The sequence below is a fragment of the Hoplias malabaricus genome, chromosome 2 (genome assembly GCF_029633855.1).
Source record: "Hoplias malabaricus isolate fHopMal1 chromosome 2, fHopMal1.hap1, whole genome shotgun sequence".
NCBI classification, from domain to species: domain Eukaryota; kingdom Metazoa; phylum Chordata; class Actinopteri; order Characiformes; family Erythrinidae; genus Hoplias; species Hoplias malabaricus.
This window is the reverse complement of record NC_089801.1, coordinates 50,811,122-50,832,629: the sequence shown is the minus strand read 5'-3', so window position 1 is coordinate 50,832,629 and position 21,508 is coordinate 50,811,122. Positions and strand designations below refer to the sequence as shown.

The window sequence follows — 21,508 nt, the reverse complement described above, 5'->3', positions numbered from 1 at the left end:
GCTGAAATGAGTTTTCTCCGCAGGATGTCTGGACTGGCTTCCCCCGCGACCCGGACCCGGATAAGCGGTGGATAATGGATGGATGGATGGATGGATATCATTCCACCTTAAAAGACACTGAGCTTTAAGAGTTACTGCTAGATTTTTGTATTCATCCAGATGGAGATATTTTTTAAAAAACGGAGAGAGAAAAATCTCTGTTGTTCCTCCTTAGCCCCACCCTGGTCATGTCTTGAACCTGGGAGTGGTCAGTCGCCATGGTTACAAATTGGAGCATCTTGTTCCATGTATTATGTACACAATGCTCGTAGTCACTTGTTGGTACTTGATAGGTTTTCCACTACAATAGGAGGTATCTTGTTTTAAAGGAACACCAAGTATGAATAAGGCTCATAAATACATGCACACAGCAAAAACCTCTCACACTTATCCGAAATATATTAGATGAAGGTCCATCACTCCAAAAAATGGATGTCCACTGCTCCAAAGCCTAGTGCTGGTGGGGTTAAAACTCATCTAGCAAACTTGTCATTGGGCATGTTGACATTAAACTTCTCCAACTGTTCCAAAAATCTTGTTCCATTTCATTCCTTTTCACTTTCCCCATTCCTTTTCACTAACTAGAAGTGTACATTTCCAAGTGTGTATCTGAGGTACTGCTCTGGATTAAACTGCTATATTTTCCTAGCAGTACATACTGAAGTTGGGATTTTTAAGTGTGGGTGGCTCTTTTAAGAACAAGAGTGAAAATAGAAAGCAAGCAAATCCGCATGTGTACTGCAAAGCAGTGGATGAGAATCCTTTCAGAACAGACAGATCGGAGCTCCGCCAAAAATCACTGGAGTTTAGCAGACATAATTACAGCTCAGCCCTACACACACACACACACACACACACTTCATATCTAGCCAAAATGGGGATTAGAGAGTACCATACATCAGGAAAAAAATTGATTTGATCTTTACTAGGGCTAAAATTTAAAGGGCAATACCACTATATTTTCAGAATTTGTGCACAATTAAAGTAAAAAAAAAAAAAAAAAAAAAAAACCTTAAAATTACAGCTGCGAAACTATTGTGATGTTTCACTGAGCTGTCATAGTAAGAATTGCACTGCAGAAACTGCTATTTGTAACTCTCGGAAGTTCTTTTGACTGAGTGTCCCTAGTGGGACCAATTGTGAGCATCCTCTATGTTCTTCAGATCAAATTTAGCAGATTACAAGTTTTGAGGTAAAAATTCAACACCTGATAAACAAGACAGATTATGATTGTTTTTAGCATCTTGGAGCACATAACCATTTGCAAATTCTCCAAAGCAGCCACAGACTTTTTTTTTGTTTGTTTTTAATGCTCAAATATCAATAGTGATTTAAAGGAAGAAAATGCTTTTGAACAGCTTTTCACTGTTCTACTCTGTGTGATTTTAATGCTGTTTTTAACCTATGAAATGAGTGGCTTGACCAATAATCAACTGAGTATATACATTTTTTGCAATTATGTTTTTATTTGATCTCATTATAAAACCAGACAAGAAAACAAAACCTAATATCAGCAGCCTTAAATAACTAATTTCTTGCTATAATTGCAAAGTTTTATTCAATTTATTCAGTTGTTTTTTTGGCAGTAAAACCATGAGCTTGAAGCTTAACTTAAACTTTCAGGTTTGTTTTTACAGTTGTAGTGGCTATGATTCCAGAAGTGGAAGATTAGGAAAAACAGGCTTGAGCAAGAGGCTGTGATGTCTCACTAGAAGAACAGAACACCATACCTACCCTTCATTACATTTCCCAGAATTGGCCTTTTCATAAGAAATTCTTGAAATAATTTGTGTGAAGACTAGTTTAAATCGATTTTGCTCCTGTCTGTGTGGTACTGGGATTTCTCCTACATTTTAAAGAATGTATTTCTCTTTTCTGCAAGCAGGTGTCACAAATGTTATCTTGTTCTAATTCTCTGTTATTAAGACATGCAATTTAAATAATACAAACACACCACAACACACAGCACCTGATTAACCATCAAGAATATGATATAACTGACTGGCTAACGCCTGACAGAAGTTTAATTCCTGCATTTACAGCACTGTCCTAAATTCAAAGATGAGGGGGAGGGGTAGTTTCCTACCCTCTACTAAAAATTGCATAGTGCAGTTTCTGCTATGCTGAGCTCGGAATAGCAATGACAGAGAATCTATTCTCCCTATTATAGGTCAGTGAAACATCACAATTATTTTGAACACTGTAATTTTAAGTTAAATATACTACATAATGTTCCTTTAACTGATTTGAAGATAAATGCATTTTGTGTGCATTTACATCTGAGTCTTTATGTGGATCATCTCTAATCGTGCATGAAATAACAGAAATCTCATACACATTCAAGCAAGATCTACGAAAATGCTGTACAATAAATGCAGGCCAAAAAGTCAATATTGCAAATAAGTTACAAAAAGATAAATGTACACAACATAGTGTCTTTTCTGAGGTTTCCCCCTTCACCACATTTGTGAGTTAATATCTAAAAACGAGTGTATACAAATGGGTCTTGGGTGCACGGTAGTGCTTGTACACTGTAACCCACCTACAGGGTTGTGTAGTGTTGTTATATAAGACGAAGTATATACAGTGCACTAAATCCTTAGTGAAACAGTGCATGTTGCCTTATGAAGTGTTTGACGGAGCAGATCCGCTTACATTCCCAACTCCATACAGACAAAACCTGCCTTTCGGGACCGAAACCATGGTAACACATTCCATGGCAACCACTGGCGAGTGGGTACACACACACAGACAGAGAGAGAGAGAGAGAAAAGATTAGCCAAGAGGTACAAAACAGCAAAACTTTTATTCACCAATGCAATTCTTTCATTATCCCCCACCCCTACCCCCCCTCCTCCTGACCCTGAAAATACATCACTTAAAGGATGTGAAATAATCCTTCTATTTCTGCTCTTAAAGAAAAAGCAAGTCACAAACTCAGATCACTGTCGATATTGATATGGATGAACGTAACACAGGTAACAGACATGTCAGATTTGTGAGAAGCAGTCAGCAGGTCAGTTCCGTCATGCGGAAAAAAAATAAATGTCCAGTAGGGTAGGAAAACTTCAGATAAATAAAATCATAATTTTAGGATTTTCCGTGCTGGTATAGATTGCGCACCAGTGAAAATTTCCATACTGACCAGTGGGCCCTAGCTCAGGCAATTCAGAGCAAATACAAAACAAATTTCAAAACAACACAAGGGCATTTTACATCAAATAGTTATGGACAAAAACTATGCACTGTAATTTAAAGCTGACAACAATGAAAGGACATTTATGTTCTGTTTTCAAAACACATCTTATGTTTGACACTGCTTTCACAATCACCTCAGTTAAATTACCACAAAGTGAAGGACTGTAAAGACAATGTGGCAAATACATTTCACTTGTTTGCTATGAAATCCATGTTGCCCAGCAGTATATACTTATAAAATATTAATTATACTGACAATTTCTTCTTTAATGGTAGGTAAAAAAAAATCTTCAGAGATATTAACAAGAACTCTCTACTAATTATGTAAAGCTGCTTTGTGACAACGTCTTTCTAAAATTATTATATCTAAATGTTAGCCATTTTGTGCCTTGCCTAGAATGGACAATCACAAATCATTTCTATAACTGGAAAGAATGAACATATTTCTTCATATTTTAAACAAGTGAACAATAAAGCAATTTGCACAAGTGTCAGAACTGCCCAACAAAACAACATACTGTATTATGAATATGAACATCAGCTTAAAAAACTATATGCGACATGATTTAAGACTGTATAATTTACATTTTTCCTAGTTTCCAGCTTAATAAATTACATTAAAGAGGATCTGAAATACAAAATATATGAAGTAATGCCCGTTTTCAACTAACTCTCCGTAGCATTAACTTTAAAAGCTTTAGGGAAATAATAAAAACTCCCATTAAGTTTAGCTTGTTTAGATGATGAGAAGTCATGTGAAAAGTCCCAGAGCCACAAGATAATAAAATTGTCCTGATCTGTGTTTTAATATAAGTAATTTGGTTTATAAGATGTTTTTAGAAATTCATTTGAGTATAAGTGCTCATAGCTGACACCAAAATGTAACCAAAATTACATTTCAAAGACATTTTAAACCATCAGTGTATTGTAATTCAGCACATTATTCCTATTAAACATCCTAGTTCCTATAACAGAGCTAATAAAAGATTGGACAATTCCACTTTTCAAAATGTCTTTATAATAAAATTAAATTGACTCAACATCTAAACAGAGTCAGAGTAGTAGTCAGAGTGGTTTGATGTGAAATGTTCAGAGAGAAACTTATCAAATATGTTTCTAAATAAACTTACCCAATTATATTTATTCTCAGTTTGGATGTCTGGTGTATAACACCTCTACTTTCTAACATGCAACATTTAATGAATACATTGTTAGCATTTAATATAACCCTTGTATTTGCAGGTTCATTATCTATTTTGAATAGTAAATAAAGTAGCATTATATGAATGGAGATGAATGAACAACGTCCAAAAACAGGTTGTAGGTGGATTGGCCACCCAGTAATTCCAGGTAGGCTCTGGACCCACTGCGACTCTGAACTGAACAAGCGGTTACAGACAATGAATGAATGACTGCGTCACATCAAGCCACTCATATGACTTTACTTATATCTCAACAATATAATTATGCAACCCTTTGGAAATTTTTGATTTCCCCATTAATGTGCTACTGGCATTGTGACAGGTTTTTGCACTATCACCACACTACCATCAAAATGTAATTGGATTTCGTATGTAAAATCAAGTATTATTTTAGTCACAGATTTTTAAACGCAGCTGGTCTTGGGAGTGGCCACCAGAAAAAATATTTTAAGACTGTAAGTTATGTCAAATTATATGTTTCTGCACATATTGATGATATATATTGTCAGAACTTAAAAGTTGTCATTCATGATTTTAATTTATAAAAAAAAAATCCCTCACCATTTCCTAGCTCTCCAGTCTGTTTGCATGCTCAAAACTGGTCTAGTATGTTTTCAAAACCCCGGCATCTGTAAACTGCTAAAAAACCAAACTGTCTCAGTCCGGTATGCTAGGCTCTCAGGCACACTCGCTCTCTCTCTCGCTCTCTCTGTGTGTGTGTGCTCACAGCAGAGAAAATGATCCGGAGGTATTTTTGACAACTAATAGAACTCCAAACGTTGAAAAGCATGAACTGAGCTGAGAATATTGCTTTATTCCTGCTCTATAGGTGGGTATTATTGACTTGTTTTCAGTTTCAGATTACCTAAGGTGGAAATGTTTCCAAATTCAGAAAAAGCGCTAACGTTATGGAAGTAAACACAGACAGAAAGTGTAACAAAACTAAACAACCCAAGTTACCAATGAGTTTCTCTGGCAATTCAAACAGTGCATAAAAACTTACAGACAAGCTAAACTTCTGCTATGTCGTTTTTACCCTAAAATATACCCATTCCACCTTAAAAGATGGAGAACTTAAACAAGAGAACAGCATTTTCCCACAATGGTAGAGGCTCCCCTTAAAGAAAACTGAACTGCTGCATGTTATTTTACAAAAAACCTATTTAGTCTTGTTTGACTGTATAGTACTTTTCACAAACAACAAAAATCATTTTAGGTTCTGCTAGTATTCATAGTAAATATGTTACAACGTGTGATTGTTGTCTGTTTCAGCTTACAAAAGAAAGCTGAAAGACAGAAAACATCATTTGTGATTTGTAAATATCTTGAATTACTGTTATATAATAGCTTTGCCATAGTTGCCCACACCATGTTATTCCATATATGATCAATTCTTAAAATGATACAATATGGACATTTGTTCATCATTGCAAATGCAGTAAAAGTTTGACTAATAAACATACATTATTTATCCAGGCGAATTAGTCTACAGATATGAAATTATGTATTTTGTTTTCCACATTCATTTCTTCAATAAATGTAATTTTTTAATTAACATAAACATGTTTAATTTACTGATTTAGTGTTTAATGTCTAATGTCACTGGTCTTTGCCTATGTAGTTGTTTCTTTAATGCACTTACAAAAATATTAATACTGTAAAATCTACGTAGTAAGCTCTTTTGCAATTAACAAGCATTGAAGTAAAATTAATGGATGTACCAAGGTTGCTCAGCAAACTTAAGACTGTAGCAGAAAATACAAAACTACCTGAAAGATAAAATACCTCAAAATGCAACATTTTACCTTTATAATAAAAAAATAAAGAGATAAATTGGTTAATCACTTTTTGATGCCGTGGCTATATTCTATAGATTATTTGTTGTATAATCAAGGTTTTCAAAGCTCAAATGTAACTTTTTCAAAAATTAAATATTTCATTCAAATGCTTTTCATTGGCTTTTGATCTATGTGCACACTTGGAAAGCTGTAATGACCTCTTCGCTCTTTTTTCACGTGTATATGAATCTAAATTAAGCAGCACTGTGCAAAAGCCTTACATAGCTGAGAAAGTATTAAACCACTTATCTGAGCAAAAAGTTCAACAAAAAAAAAATTAAACAGAAGTAGGCAAAGAATAAAACATGACAAATATATTTGTTTTTTAAATAGTTAACTGGTGCCAAAGCCATCCACAGGCAGATCTTAATTAATGCTGCTCACTTTAAGTGGGTAGGATTCTTCCTGTTCCCTCACCACTTAATTCTAGCCAAGTGCCATTAACTTATGTAACAGAAATTAGTTAGTGACCTCCTCCAAGTATGTTGAGTTTCAGTGAAGCTATAGTTACTTTTTGTTAGGTGTACAAATAAGTTTTAAAGGTTTTTTAATGTATAATTGTAATTCCATATTAAAACATTCTCCTGCTCTTGGCAATTTTATGGTAACGATTACCTAGTGTTAAAATCACAATTGTCATTTTATACAAATAATAATAATAATAATAATAATAATCATATTTAAAAACCCAAATAATTAAGTATTAATCACTAACATAAAAATCACCATCTTTAAATCATGAATGAATGAATAAATCTTTAAATCGTCTACAATACTTATACTGGATACAATATTATCCCCTGAAACAGAACAAATCGGTGCTTGTAACGAACACAGTTGCAAATACATTTTTCTCCCTTGCCATTTTTAAACTACTATAATTTTAGATTATTTTTGACAAGTTTACGTTACACAAAAAAAATCTATTAAAAAGCTATTTGTACACCTAATAGTCCCAACATCTCTGTGCCATTTCATTGTTTTGTTTAATTCCATCAGGAGCACCTCATTTAATTTATGACTAATTTGCTAAACTATTGGAAGGATAATTTTATTTACTGAGCTTCTTCAAGGATAGATCTGGAACTGGTTGTGATAACTCAATGTATTGCTTATCTATTTGTGTTTATTCTTGTTATTCATGTTAATATTGTTCTGAACAAATGACTCAGATAGAGATGACTCATTACGTTCAGATAGAGAGCTTTTCTCAGGTGGCTTAAGGCATTTGCATAGTTCTGTAGGCATGTCTCAGTGCCTTCAGAGAATAAAAATAGGAATCAGAAAAAAAAATATGTGAGTACTAAACTGTAAAGAAATGTTTGGGGGGGAGGGGAGCCATAGTTCAAGTCCACCACTTCAAACTGACCTTAGCTTTAGATGATTTTACATGTAGTTTGAATTCTTATGTTAGCACTTCTGATGCCACTTTATCTAGTCTTCTGAACGAAGTGATGCTTCTTGATTTTTCTCTGTTCCCTCCTCACTGGGATGGCAAAGCAACTCAACAGCAAACTCGGCAGGTCTACGTCCATGGTCTACTCAAATTTGGTCCAAGATGATCCATGAGTGGAGGAGAGCAGAGGGGAAGGTTGTGTAATCTGTCTGTATGAGTGTGTTTCAGTATGAAACTTAATAAATAAGGTCTTTTTAAATAAATATCCCAATGTTCCTTGCTAACCTGATCCTGTAAGCCCCAGGGTCAAACATCAAAAAAAGTAATCAAGCTGGTAGACTGGAAAAGTCTTTCAGTCTTGAGCCAGCTTCCCAGCTTTCATCACTCTCTAGATGCAAACAGAAGTGTGCGTTAGTCAATTCTGTTCCCACAGATCGTGAAGCGGTCAATCTCCAGGAGGTCTTTCTTGGGAGCTCTGTGTATGATTTCTGTTCCGTCCTGAGTGAGGATCTTCTCCTCTGATTCATCAGGGGTGGTTAGGAACTGGTCTGATGCACTGGTTGGGAGGTTAGAGGCAGTACACTCAGCCTGGTGGGTGGGTTGAGTGACGATTGATGCAGTTACACCCTCATCCACAGGCTCACCTGAGGGGCAGGGAGTCACAAAGACAGCATGTCAGTTAAACCAATGGCTTTCTTTTTTTTTTTTTTTTTTAAATAATACATATTCTTAAACACCTGAATAAATTCAACATTATAATGATTTAATGTGTTTTTATTAATATTTTTCAAGTGCATTTATATATTCCATTACATCCATATCCAACACATTTTAATGAATTCTGCATTACTGGGCCAGAAGAAAAACATTTTAGATTTAGTTTTTCCGATGATGATAATAATAATAATAATAATAATAATAATAATAATAATAATAATGTTACATATAAATAATAATTATTTGTCTGTAAAGAATGCAGCTTATTAAAAGAGGTTATATTCAATAAAAAACTGTATAAAGTGTACCTGTTTATTAATGTTTACTGCACATTGTTGTCATTTTCTTTCAAGTAACAAAGAATTAATTTCATTATTTTTGAAGTAATCTTTATTTTCCAACATTTTTTGTTACAAGGCTGTTACAATACAAGGTTTTGATTATTTTTTTTAATATTTATTCTTTAATTACAAAGTCAAAAAATAAATCTACCTTAGCCTTGTAGCACAATTGCCACACTAAAAACTATAACGCATCGAATTAGATTCTTCCATGAACCATTGCCTTCTACTGCAAAGCTGTTTACGTCATATTTTCTTATTTACTGGTTAACAAAGTACACAAGATTCTAACTTTCCTGAGATTGTGTGAAAGTAATAATAGCGATGCAAGGCAGATGGCAAGGGGGTGGTGCACCTGCTGAGCAAGAGGGTGGAACAGGCATGTAGGATCAAGGAGGGAAGGACAGAGAGTGAGTGAAGAGAGCAAAAAGATGGAGGAGAAAGAGAAGAAGCATTTGAAGTAGCAGATAACAGCTTTCATTAATGTCAGAAAGAAAAGAAAGGCCACAAGTCGCAAACATGCATACAGACACAGAAAGACGCACCACAGGAGAAGAATAAAAGCAGACAGAGAGAAGCAGAATGAGAGGAATGACATTGCTGAGAAGAAAGCTAAGACAGATGTAAGGGTGCGAATTCAGAATGGTACTGCAAATCAAGCTGTGCGAGCTGACCGTCAGCATGCAGTAGATAAGGAGTGTGAACATCTTTGCTGTCCTATGATACAAATCTGATCTGCAAAAGTTAAACATTAATGTAGTTTTTATTAACCAAAGCAGTGTGAAGAGGAGGGTGAATGCAAAGGAATGTCCCAAACAGCTTCTGCTTTATAATGATCCAGTGAGTTTTTCTTCCAATACAAAAAACCCTGCAGTCATTGATTAAAACAGTGTCTTTTTGCTGTGTATTTGTAGTGCATTTGACTCTCCTTCAGCACTCCTTTAAACAATAGCAATAAAAATAAAAAAAACTACAAAAGCACCATTCATTATTTTCACAAAAAATGAATGAAAAATAATAGCATTAATAGTAATGATGTACCGTATCTATTTTTATCACAACTGTCAGTATACCTGTGTGCTCTATAAAGCTGCAAGAAAAATTGCAACATTCCCTGAAATGCTTTGTATCTGGATTTATGTCAGAGTGGTTAAATCACTTCCTCTACACAGAAGGGGTTTTGAGCCCTATTCAGAAGAGCACATGGATGTTCTTAAGTTATGGCTCTCTCAACGCTACATTCCTGGCAGTCTGATTTTGTTCTGACATTCTTGCACTGTGTGTGTGTTATGTGATAAAACAAAGATCCACAAGATTTTATGAACAAAACAGAGTGAGAGACACATGCTTACAACGGAGGAGTGGGAACCACAGACTTGATAAAAAAATAAATAAATAAATTTAAAAAAAGTCAACACATCATATTAAAATGCCAGGTTTTTGTGATGTAAAACAAAATAGAACCTGAAGAATCATTTCAGAACTTTCTTCACCTTTTATGTGACATACCTTTTTTTTGGAAGGGGGCTGGCAGCACACCCTTAAACTACTACTTTGTTGAAGAACTTCTTGATTTTATGACAGCATTCAGAGTTATTTAGGTAGAAGCCTATCAGCATGGCACATCTTCACATGGCAGTCTTTGCTCACTCTTCCTTGCAAAAGAACCCCATATCTGTCAGACTGTGAGGGCATCTCCTGTGCACCGCCCACTTCAGATCACCCCACAGATTTTAAGTTGGATTCAGATCTGAGTTTTAGGATTAGAGCCATTACAAACGTTTTATCATATCCTGGTGAAGACATTTTTTTTATTTGGAGATATGCTTTGGGTCATTGTCATGCTGGAAGGGAAATTCCTCTTCATCTTCAGATTTTTCAGCAGAGGCCAGAAGAGACCAGGCTTCACTGTGGGTATGCCATTCTTTTGATGATGCACAGTGTCATATTTGCTCCAGACATACATTTTGGAGTCATGAATTGTGTTCCAAAATCTTTACAATGTCTTCCAGTCCATTACAGATAGACTTTAAAGTGCTGCTGTTAGTTTGTAAATCACTAATTTGATTTTGCCCAGAATACATCTTTGATATATTTTGAGAATTTGAACCAAGAAAGTCTCTCATTTATTAACTCAAGACAGCTAGTTGAGCCCAGAGCTCTGACTAAGCATGGTGAAGCTGTGTTTGGATATGGCGCACACAGCTCGAACAAACTGCCTCAAGATGTTAGATGTGCCCAGACTATAGCAGTTTAGAAATGTAGGTTAAAAACACTACTCTTGTGCATACAACTAAGCTGCAGAATTTTTCTTTATCTGTACTGTTTTAACAGTTTTAATAACTTTTTATGTTAGAATTTCTTTTTACTTGTTTTACTGTTATTCCGGTTATGCTCCGGACCCACCGTGACCCTGAATTGGACAAGCGTTTACAGATAATCTATATTTCTGTACTTTACATTTCTTTTAATTTCTCTACAATTTAATTTTCTTTCTAATTTATAGTCTTGTGCCTATAAAGTGAAAAACAGATAACTGTGATTGTCTAATTTCTTTGTTTCCTAAAGCCCATGTCTTTGTGTATGTTCTCCTGTGGCCAACAGGCACAAGGATCTGAAATATTTATGTCTTATATGCTTTATGAATTTTTTTAATTTTTACAATTTATTTGTTCATTTATTTAGCCACAATATTTTTAAATTAATGCTTCTATATATTTAGATTTTTTTATTGTCTCTTTAAAGCACTTTAAACTGTCATTGTGTATGAAAGTACTCTATAAATAAACTTGCATTGCCATTTTTACCCTTCTGCTGATTGATACCTTCCAACAATGAGATCCCTTTATTACTTGGTAAGCTCTTTGGGGTTCATGGCTTCTGTTGTAAGATCCAGCTGAGGAAATATCTTAATATAAATATATAAAAGTCTACTATAACTGCTGAACTAAATTTGGGGTTAAACAGAATGTGATTGGTTAATTCTGAACACATCCACATCCCGAATTATTATTAAATATAATAAATATGAATTTCCCTCTAAAAGATTTTAGTTTCTTTATCAGTGGAATTGCACAGATTATAGGTCCAAATGTGGAAATTAAACTGAAATTATTTATCTTTTAATTGCATTTATTTTTTTTACATAACAAACATGTTGCCTTTTAACCAGGGAGTGCATACATATTACACCCATTGATCTACATGATCTACTCTATATATAAAACTCACTGGATAAAACATGACAGCATGCAGCCACTGAAAAAAAATGTTATGCCTGTATAATATTGTTGCGTGCCCTTCCCACAAAATGCATTCTGTGTGATTAGAAATTGTTTCTAACCCTCCTTTAAGTGTCAAATTTGAGCAAATAAATCTAATGTGATTAACTGCATTGAACTACAGAAAATAATTTTGACAAATTAATCTGTTTGAAAGGAGTAAATATGAAACTAATTTGGCCATATAAGTATTTATTAAATTAGCTATTATAGACACTATACTAGCAAATTTACTGAAAAATGTTAAAAGAACTGCTGTAGATTGAAGCTTGTGCATGTGTGTGTGTGTTTTGTGTGTTTGTGTGTGCAATATCCTACCTGCTGATTCCCGTGTGTGTTTTGTACGTTGAGCTCTACTGGAGACTCTGCTTGGGGCAGCAGAAGGGGGAGACTGGAACAGCTTCTCTTCCATGTTAGCTTCTTTCACATACACACATGATTTACCCAACAGCACGATGCTGTTCAACACCTTCAGTGTGATCATACTGCACACAAAAAAAAAAGGAAATTTGTTGTTGGTAGATTATTTATTTGTTGTAACATTGCTTCTTGGCAATAAATCTTATACCATTGAAAAGCCTGTTCATTTCCCTTTTCAGTGGTGACACATTTATAAGGAACATGCATTTGTGGGATGAGCAGTAGAGCTGAGTATATGGGTTGTGCCCATGAATAATTTGCTCTCTGCCAATGCCAAACAGGTTATTTTGTGTGATGGTGTGGGGAGGCATCTCCCTCACTGGAAAAATGAGGCTTGTCATCAGTGGAGGCAATCTCAATGCAGAGAGATTTGAAATTCTGCAACCAGTGGCAATCCCATATCTCCAGAGTCTGGGACCGAACTCTATCCTCCAAGATGACAACGCTCGCCCCCACAAAGCGGGGTTTATCAGAGACTTCCAGAGTTTGGGAGTGGAGCGGATGGAATGGCCTGCCAGTAGTCATGACCTCAACCCCATTGAACACTTGTGGGCTCAGCTTGGGCATGCTGGGTGTGCTGTTCGTGCCACAGTGACCAACACAACCACGTTGGTTTACTTGTGACAAATGCTGGTTGAAGAATGGGATGCCATCCCACAGCAGTGTGTGACCAGGCTGGTGACCAGCATGAGGAGGAGGTGTCAGGCTGTTGTGGCTGTGTATGGTTCCTCAACATGCTACTGAGGCTCCTATTTGTTAAATTAATTAATTGTTAATTTGCCAATATTTCTTGTTTCATCCAGTCCACTAAACGAGTCAATGGCAGAATAAGCTGTTTGGTATTGGCAGAGAGGATTTGGGAAAATTTTTCATGGGTGCAACCCACATTCTCAGCTCTACTGCTCATCCCACAAATGAACGTTCCTTACAAATGTGGCACCATTTAAAAGGGAAATTAACAGGCTTTCCAACTGTATAAGACTTATTGCCAAGAAGCATTGTCACAACAAGGAAATAATCTACCAAACACAAATTCTCTTTTTTTCTCTTTTTGTGCTATGTACATATAAAATATATAGTATATACATACAATACCCAAACCTCTGTTTAAAACTGCCAAATATGGATTCAACAAACACACCAAACTTACCCAAGATAAAAGAGTACAACACACACAAAGGCGAGGGCACCCTGGATCTTCACTGAACTAGTCACCACTCGAATGAGCTTTCAAGGGGGGGAAAAAAAGACAAAATGACAAAAGGTTAAACATACTGCATGTTTTCCCTCACATTGTTTATAAACCTTTGCTTCTATTGTAAATATTCACAACTGTGTAATTTACAGTCTATGGACCCTAGCTCTTTCAATATTTCTTGCTCAATCCAATATTACAACAGCCTCTACTCACATGAAATGGATTCACAATAGATGTAGATTTCTGTGAGGATCTACTTGTGCCTTAAACTATTAGTGAGGGCAAGTACTGATGTTGGATGATTAGTTCTAGAAAATAAACACTACTCTATCTCATTCCAAAATGTACTGGAGAGAGCTCCATCACTCCACAGAACATGGTTCCACAATCCAATGCTGGAGAGCATGATACCACTCTAGCCTATTCTCGGCATTGGGCATGGTACTTAGGCTCATGTACAGCCAGAACATCATGACTGTTTATGGAGGTTATACAAGCTGCACATGCACAATTAATCACCCACAGTGAATGCATCTTTGGGTAGATGAATTCATTAATTATAGAGGGAATTATGGTGTATCTGAAGCTTTAAATATGATAACAGAACATACACATATTGAAATCTGGTAGATATGTTTTAAATAAACATTAAATACAGGTAAAGCAAAGATTATACCAGCAGAGCCAGAGGAAGAGGGATGAAACCCATTCTTCTTGAAACACTGTCACTGTAGTCAGTATATGCCTAGAAAACATCCAAGTCAATTCATCAGACAATAACTTTTATCAAATCAGTATGTATCAGAACTGAATTATGCATAGTAAAATGCCCGCTATTAAACATTTTATAAAATGAAATAATATGAATATAACAGGCCACCTCATTAATCACCCAATTCAAAAAAACTGATGTGTCATTAATGACTTACATTTTTCTGTCTGCTGCTGACAAGATCAAAGGCCAAACTTGCTCTGTATTCGCCATACACCTGCAAAACACACCAACACACTGAAACATTAGTCAGTATTGTCAAAATCCTAAAGCTACAAGGGCAGCCTTTACCTTTGTAATTTTTATAATTAAACATTAAAATTAATTATAATATTAAAATACATTTATATATATATATATATATATATATATATATATATATATATATATATATATATATATATATATATATTAACATTTATATATATATTCTACAACTTATGCTATAACGTTAAGAGTACTTAGGCAAGACTCCTAAAACTACATTATCATACGTACAATAAACCACTAAAAGGTTAATACAACATACAATAACAGACATTTTCTACATGTGCGTTAATATATAAATTATTAATGTCAAAGTTATTGTGTTAACACTTTAATGTGATAAAATTTTAACAGCAATAAAAATACGTCATTCTCAGACATAAGCCCATCATAGTGCACGGTTTAAGTAGCCCAACTGGCAGCTACAAGTATCCAAAATGTGTGTTTTCTTCTCATTAATTTAATTTCACAGTCACTTTGGATTTAAAACAGTACATTCACACTATTCAGGGTTCACTGCAGAAGAAGTACCTCAAAGAATCTTAAAATTTTATTCGCCTGTAACTGTATATAAGAGTAAAATTTTATGTAAATACAATGGGGATTTAAAAGTGTATATCTGTTTTTTTTTTTGGCAGAAAAGCATTGTAAACCAAATTGTTATTTAATATAAAATTTACAATTACCAAAAACAATACTGTAATATCGTATATATTTTCACCATATACAGTGAAATTTTGGCAACCACAGCTGCTGTATTTTTTTGTGTAAGTTTTACAGATTTTTTTTATTCATTTATTATTATTATTATTTTTTTTTTTTTTTACATTGTAGTGCACTAGGGGCAGTGAACACATCCCCTTGCTTAAGGACACCTCAGCCATGGATTGAGGCAGGAGGACAGTGCTGTTCCTTCTCTAGCCCCTACATTTTTTCTGTCGTGGGGATCGAACCAATCAGTCCTAAGCCTTCTTTTCTAACCAGTAGGACAAGGCTGCCCTAAACCTAAAAATGAGCTGCAATTATTAATGATCCTATATGGTAGGTGTTTTGATAATATAAACAATGAGTATATATACAAGGTGTTTAGTACTTAATGAACGGGATAGTCTGTGTTAGTGTGTAAGGGTAAGTGTAAATATTTTCTCCTAAGGGAAATTAGTTTGAAAAGAGAGATTGAAAGGGTTAATTGCTGGGTGATAAGGCACATTACGTAATCATGTTTTATTTAGAGCAGAAATACACACGCAGACAAAATTACTGCCAAGTAACACTGCATAGAATGGTCCACTGTAAAGGAGTGGAGCATTTAAATCTCAAATTTCATTTCTCTGTGTATCTTTTTCCCCATTACTGTCACAGTGTACATTTAATGTTCTCTTTCATGTTGCTTAAGATAAATGGATGAAGTAAAGAAAACAAAGATGGACAGGAATGAACTGGAGAGAAGGAACAGCAGTGCGTGTGTGTTTTTTTTTTTTTTTTTCACTAGCTGTGACACTAATCTCCCTGACAAAACTAAACTAAGCCACTGTAAGACAGAGCAGATCTCTGGCTCTAATCCCTGCAAGCAAGCACATCCCACTCTTTCTCTCCTTTCATGTGTCTGTCTTTCTTTCTCATTCGTTCTCTCTTTTCCTCCTCTTCTCTCCTTCCATCAATTCCACCTTCTCACTCTGAAGTGGAAATAAATAATTAAAAGCATACAGATAAACAAACTCATGAAAGAATAAAGCTTGTGTAACCTAATGTTCTCTGTACAGGACAAGCATTAGATTTCTGAATTAAACAGACAGCTTTCGTTCTGCCTTGAGCTTATCACTTCACCTTTTAAGACGTTTAGTAGCTCATTCATTAGAATAGAGCTCTTTACAACAAAATTCATACATAATTCAATGAATAAAAATAGAATCTAAACAGTTGTTGTAAATTCTGTTTCTAAAATTTGATTGGATAAGCCACAACAAAGCCAAATGTTTTTCTGGAGGATGATACTATTGGTATTTCATCATATATGAGAAGATTTTTGAGCTTATTAGCTCTTACCCTTTTCTTTATTTATTTGGCAGAATTGTTTTGTATAGGTAACAGATGAATAGATCTGAGGTTCTGTCCCAGGCACATGTTCTATAGTTGATTTTAAGTGATTAAAATCATTTGTAATGTTCAATATCACTGGGACTGAATGGTGGAAGGACTGTTTCTTGCAATAACTATTTTATATTATGTATTGAATATAAATTTACGTTAACATTAGTTGTTTTTAATGCTGTTACTGATCCACACATTAAATAAAATTATTAACAAAGGGAAAACCTCAAATCCCAAGGAACAAAAGACAGAAAAGAGAGGCAAGGACATATATACAGGCTTGTCCCTCTCATTCTCAAGCACTGTCGAGGAAGATTTGGGTTAATGGAACTATTCAGGTGATCTTAGAGGCTGAGAGCCGGGTCATTTTCCAAACCTGTCCCCAGGGAAACCTGTCTGCTTTTGTAAACATTCCTCTTCAGTATCGACATGCTTTCGTTTTCACACATAAGAAAAAAGGTGTCTTGCTCATGTTGCTGTGATGTACAGTAGTTAAAGTGGGTCAAGTCATATTTCTCAGATCTCCTTGATTTTTTTAGGCAATATCTTGCTGTCATTATATATGAATTTTGTAGCTGTAAATTTAATCATAGTAAATTACTTGGAAAGATGGACTACAGTAAATTGTATTTTGGGGGAGGCCCTGATATAGAAATACTGGGCCGATGCCTATATTGGATATCATTGACGTACCTATCTGATAATGCTGATATTCAACAAAATGGTAATACAAACATAAAAGAGTGCTTCTCCACCCTGTCATAGTTAGAACAATGAGAGCCAATAATTTTTTTGTACGTATTCTTCAGTATATTTGTTTTAGAAAACAGGCATCAAACAGTCTTCTTCCAGCATAAAATAAATGCGTCAACCGCTATTGGTTTGAAATATCTGCAAAATCAAACCACTGGCCAAATTTGGACAATCTTTAAATAAGCAATAATATTCTGATACTCTAACAGACCACCAACATGTCAATGTCACTACATCTTCCTCACCACTGAAGAACAGGGTGAAAGTGGGCAAACACAATATGCAGAGCAACAGATGGACTACAGTCTGTAATTGTAAAAATGCAGAGTGCTCCTATATGGTCAGTGCAGCTGAAAGAATGGACAATGAATGTAGAAACAAGGAGGTGGTCAAATATTTTTGTAAACTGAGCATAGATCAAAAGTAGGTCTGTCAACATAACACAAGGTTAAACTGAAGGCAGATCTGTTCAGCAGGAATCTAATCATTTCAACCTTCATTATCATATTTGAATATTCATAACCAAACAGGTTGTACTCACATCTGCTGGGATGTCATTAAATTTGGTGATGAAGGCATGTTTTACCACATCCACAGCGATCTCAGAGGCAATGACCATACACACATCCGGAAACAGCACCCACAGATGATCTGAAATGTGTTATAATCTATTAAAAACAATAAGCTCAACATACATATCATCGCTGTACAATGTAGTACATATCTCTCAAGGGTTGGAGAAAAACAATGGAATGGAAGTCAGTAAAAAAAAAAAACATTTTATTTCAGTAATTTCCATTTTATTAGCCCAATTCATCTGCTGTGTTCAAATGATGTGGTAAACTAAAAATTGACAATAAATGGAGGCGCATGTTTTTCAGTGGATAGCAACAATATAAAATGTCACAAATAGGACAGTTAATTGATATAAATTTCAAATGCGTGCAGAAATTAGAAAGATAATTAAACAATTTAAAGTCAATTAAACAATTAAAAAATGATTTTAAATAAAAATTTAAACAAGACATGTCTAGCGTCCCAAGTTCGCTTCTTTAGTTTACATTTATATTTTGCATCATCTTAGAGATATTCTTACTCAGAGTGACTTTTGTTCGGTTTTTACTCACACTACCTGTAGAATAAGAGTTAAAAGATCACATGGGAAAAGAATTTCACACAACTCTACAGCAACCACTAACAACTATTATTATGAGCACATATTGTATTCTAAACCACTCTGACATATTTTCGTCATCATCATCATCATCTTTTCCACTTAATCAATTTCAGGCTTGTGGTTTCTGACATATTGTGTTCAGCCTTAATTAAAAGCTGAATAATAGGTTTTAAGAGACGTTTTGGGGGTGTCTTTAAAATTAGGGCTTTTCTTTTGTTAAAACATTAGCCTAGTAGTTCCACCTAAAGAAAAAAAAAGAAGCAAAGTTTTCCCCCCAAACATATACTGAATATATTCAATGAGTGGATGCTTGTTTAACTTTATTTGTCAAATATCTATTTATTTACTGAGAGCTTATATATGATGTCATCTATAAATTAGTTATGGATTGATTACCTGGGTTCCAGGAGAACTGTTCCATATTTCTGAGGCAGACGATTAATAAGAGCACATAGTTGGTGAACCTTTCTTTGATATCTGAAAACCAGAAGAAAACAAAAAAGGCACTTTAAGTATGTTAAAATTAATTAAAATCAGTACATTCTGACAGGACTGACATTGAGTAATAGGCTTGTGACTTACCACTGTTGGACATCTGAAAGAGATTGTTCTTTTCAAACTTCTTAAATACACTCCCCTTGATCTCAACAAACTGCAGTGAAAGTCAGAAAGAGTGAAACGTTGGAAAAACCACTGGCATTTCACCCAAAATATCAGGTTTGTGTGCCTGTGGGTGCATGTGTGTACTCACGTTATTAGACATCATGATGGTAAGAAGAGATTTGTTGTGGGAGTTGAATGCCACGTTCAGAGTGGTGGCTTGGACCATGATCAGAATGGCATGAAGAACTGTAGCATGAGTTCAGGAAATCACAGACAGACATTTATACATAGTGTTCCTTTTCACTTCCCAAAAGTCCTGCTACATGCTGCCTGGAGCAACAAAACTCCATATATCAACATAAATGTGAGGCCAAACATTTGCAGGCTGAGTGGGTTAGTCATATGTAAATGCATTAATGGCTGTCACATCACAATGAAGACAAAGGCAGCTTTGGTTTCAATACAGACGTAGAAGGTACAGAGTGGGGAACAAGCTGTATCTCTAATAATAATTACATGTTAATTTATAAAGTGCCAAGTGTCAAGGATGCAAAATTCAAGTTACAATTAATATGGAGAGTATAACAACAGAAAACATAAACAAAACGTGAAAACAAGCATTTACGGTTCTGGGAGGTTGAATGCAAAGGGAAAGTGGTTTGTATTAAGCTGGGATTTTAAAGAGGACAGAGTTTGACTGCTGGATTTGTGCGGGGAAGAGACTTCCAGAGATAGGAAGTGACTCTGGAGAAAGCATGGTCAACTAGGCTGTGAACATTAGAAGAGGGAATGGAGGAAGATCTGAAAGTGCAGGAGGATCTATACCACTGACGAAGATCCAACAGGTAGGAATGGGCAAGTTTATTTAAGGCTTTGTACATGAGGAACAGGATTTTTAACTGGGTGTATTTAACAGGGGCCAGAATATAAAGGATAAGTGTAATTTGCTAAAGCAAGCAGGTGTGGGTAAAAAGGTGGGCAGCAGAATTTGGAACCATCTGGAGCATATGAAGGTAAGAGGAATTAATGCCAGAGAAAGAGTTACAGTTATATATCCATAAACTTTAACAGAGCTTACAGAATACATCTAACTAATCAGATCAGATTTATATGATTACAGCTCCATTAAATAGTGCTGTAAAATTTGTCCTATGCTTTAATAAAAATTAGCTTAACGATCAGGGATGTTCCCCTAGACACCAGGGGACAAAAAACCTATTGAAACCAGATTTAATTAAGCAGAGGCCTCCATTACCTCCTCTTTATGATGCATCAGCTATATGTGGCCAGGAGTCCAAGACAGAACAACTGGGATGGACTAAATGGCCCTCCTACTTAACATAGTGCTGCTATTCAACGTGGGTCTTTCTTAGCTAACATAAGAGTGCTGGGCAGTTGCCTGGCAGTTTGATTTAGAGGTACATCATGTTTGGAAATATCGTTTGATTAGTGGAGTTCCTATAAACATTTCAATAATTAAAAAAATATAAGGTAAATGGTACCACACATGCACTGTGGGTGTCCTATCTGTAAAGGATACAGACATAGAGTACAGCCATGAGGAAGTGAGGTATTACACCTATGTGAGCTCTCTTTCTTTCTTTGGGTTCTGTGGCTGTCCAGTAGAGAGCATCTAGAATGTCCTGCCCAAAGGAAGAAAATAATCGATCAGCCACCTGAATGAGAGAGACAGAGAGAGAAAGACTAGATTAGATTTCAGTGTCCTGTTTTAGAAATTAAGAAAATGTTGTGACATATATTTGTACTGCTTATTTCAGAAATTATTAGTGATTTTGCCAAGTCATAAAATGCAAATACTTTATTTATCTGTTTAACCTTTTTATACTTCAGGTGCATTCAGTGTGATGTGTGCAGCAAGAGAAATTTAATCCAGTACATTTACATATCAGTGTTTGTATGTTTTAAATAGTTTACTATAGCCAATCAGTTGTATTAATAATAATTGATCAGGCCTGCACTTACAGTACCATGTAAATCACAAAATCTAGCCTTCCTTTATTTATATACTAGTCAGAACAGTATAAAATGCAAGCAATTCTTTTTTCGGCATCAAGGGAGAAAAAAAAGCAAAATATATACATTTTTATCAGAAATTTCAACAAAACCTTTCACAGTGCAGTGTGCTCATCATTTGCCTCTTTACAGCTTCCAGTTTTTAAGAGCTTTAAATTTTGTATTTATTTGTTTATTTATT

At 35.1% G+C, this 21,508-nt stretch overlaps 1 protein-coding gene across 1 annotated transcript in view; it reads right to left on the bottom strand.

Annotated features, from left to right (window-relative positions):
- Window positions 1-2,906: 2,906 nt before the first annotated feature.
- Window positions 2,907-21,508, bottom strand: part of tapt1b (transmembrane anterior posterior transformation 1b) — a 36,949-nt gene continuing 18,347 nt past the window's right edge. The window contains exons 5-14 of the mRNA XM_066660650.1: window positions 20,834-20,969; window positions 19,442-19,539; window positions 19,273-19,342; window positions 19,087-19,167; window positions 18,055-18,164; window positions 14,560-14,619; window positions 14,307-14,375; window positions 13,583-13,659; window positions 12,331-12,497; window positions 2,907-8,317 (exon numbers count right to left, since the gene is read on the bottom strand). Coding sequence (XP_066516747.1) covers window positions 8,085-8,317; window positions 12,331-12,497; window positions 13,583-13,659; window positions 14,307-14,375; window positions 14,560-14,619; window positions 18,055-18,164; window positions 19,087-19,167; window positions 19,273-19,342; window positions 19,442-19,539; window positions 20,834-20,969 — 1,101 coding nt within the window. The 3' untranslated portion in view covers window positions 2,907-8,084. The remainder of the gene's footprint in view (window positions 8,318-12,330; window positions 12,498-13,582; window positions 13,660-14,306; window positions 14,376-14,559; window positions 14,620-18,054; window positions 18,165-19,086; window positions 19,168-19,272; window positions 19,343-19,441; window positions 19,540-20,833; window positions 20,970-21,508) is intronic.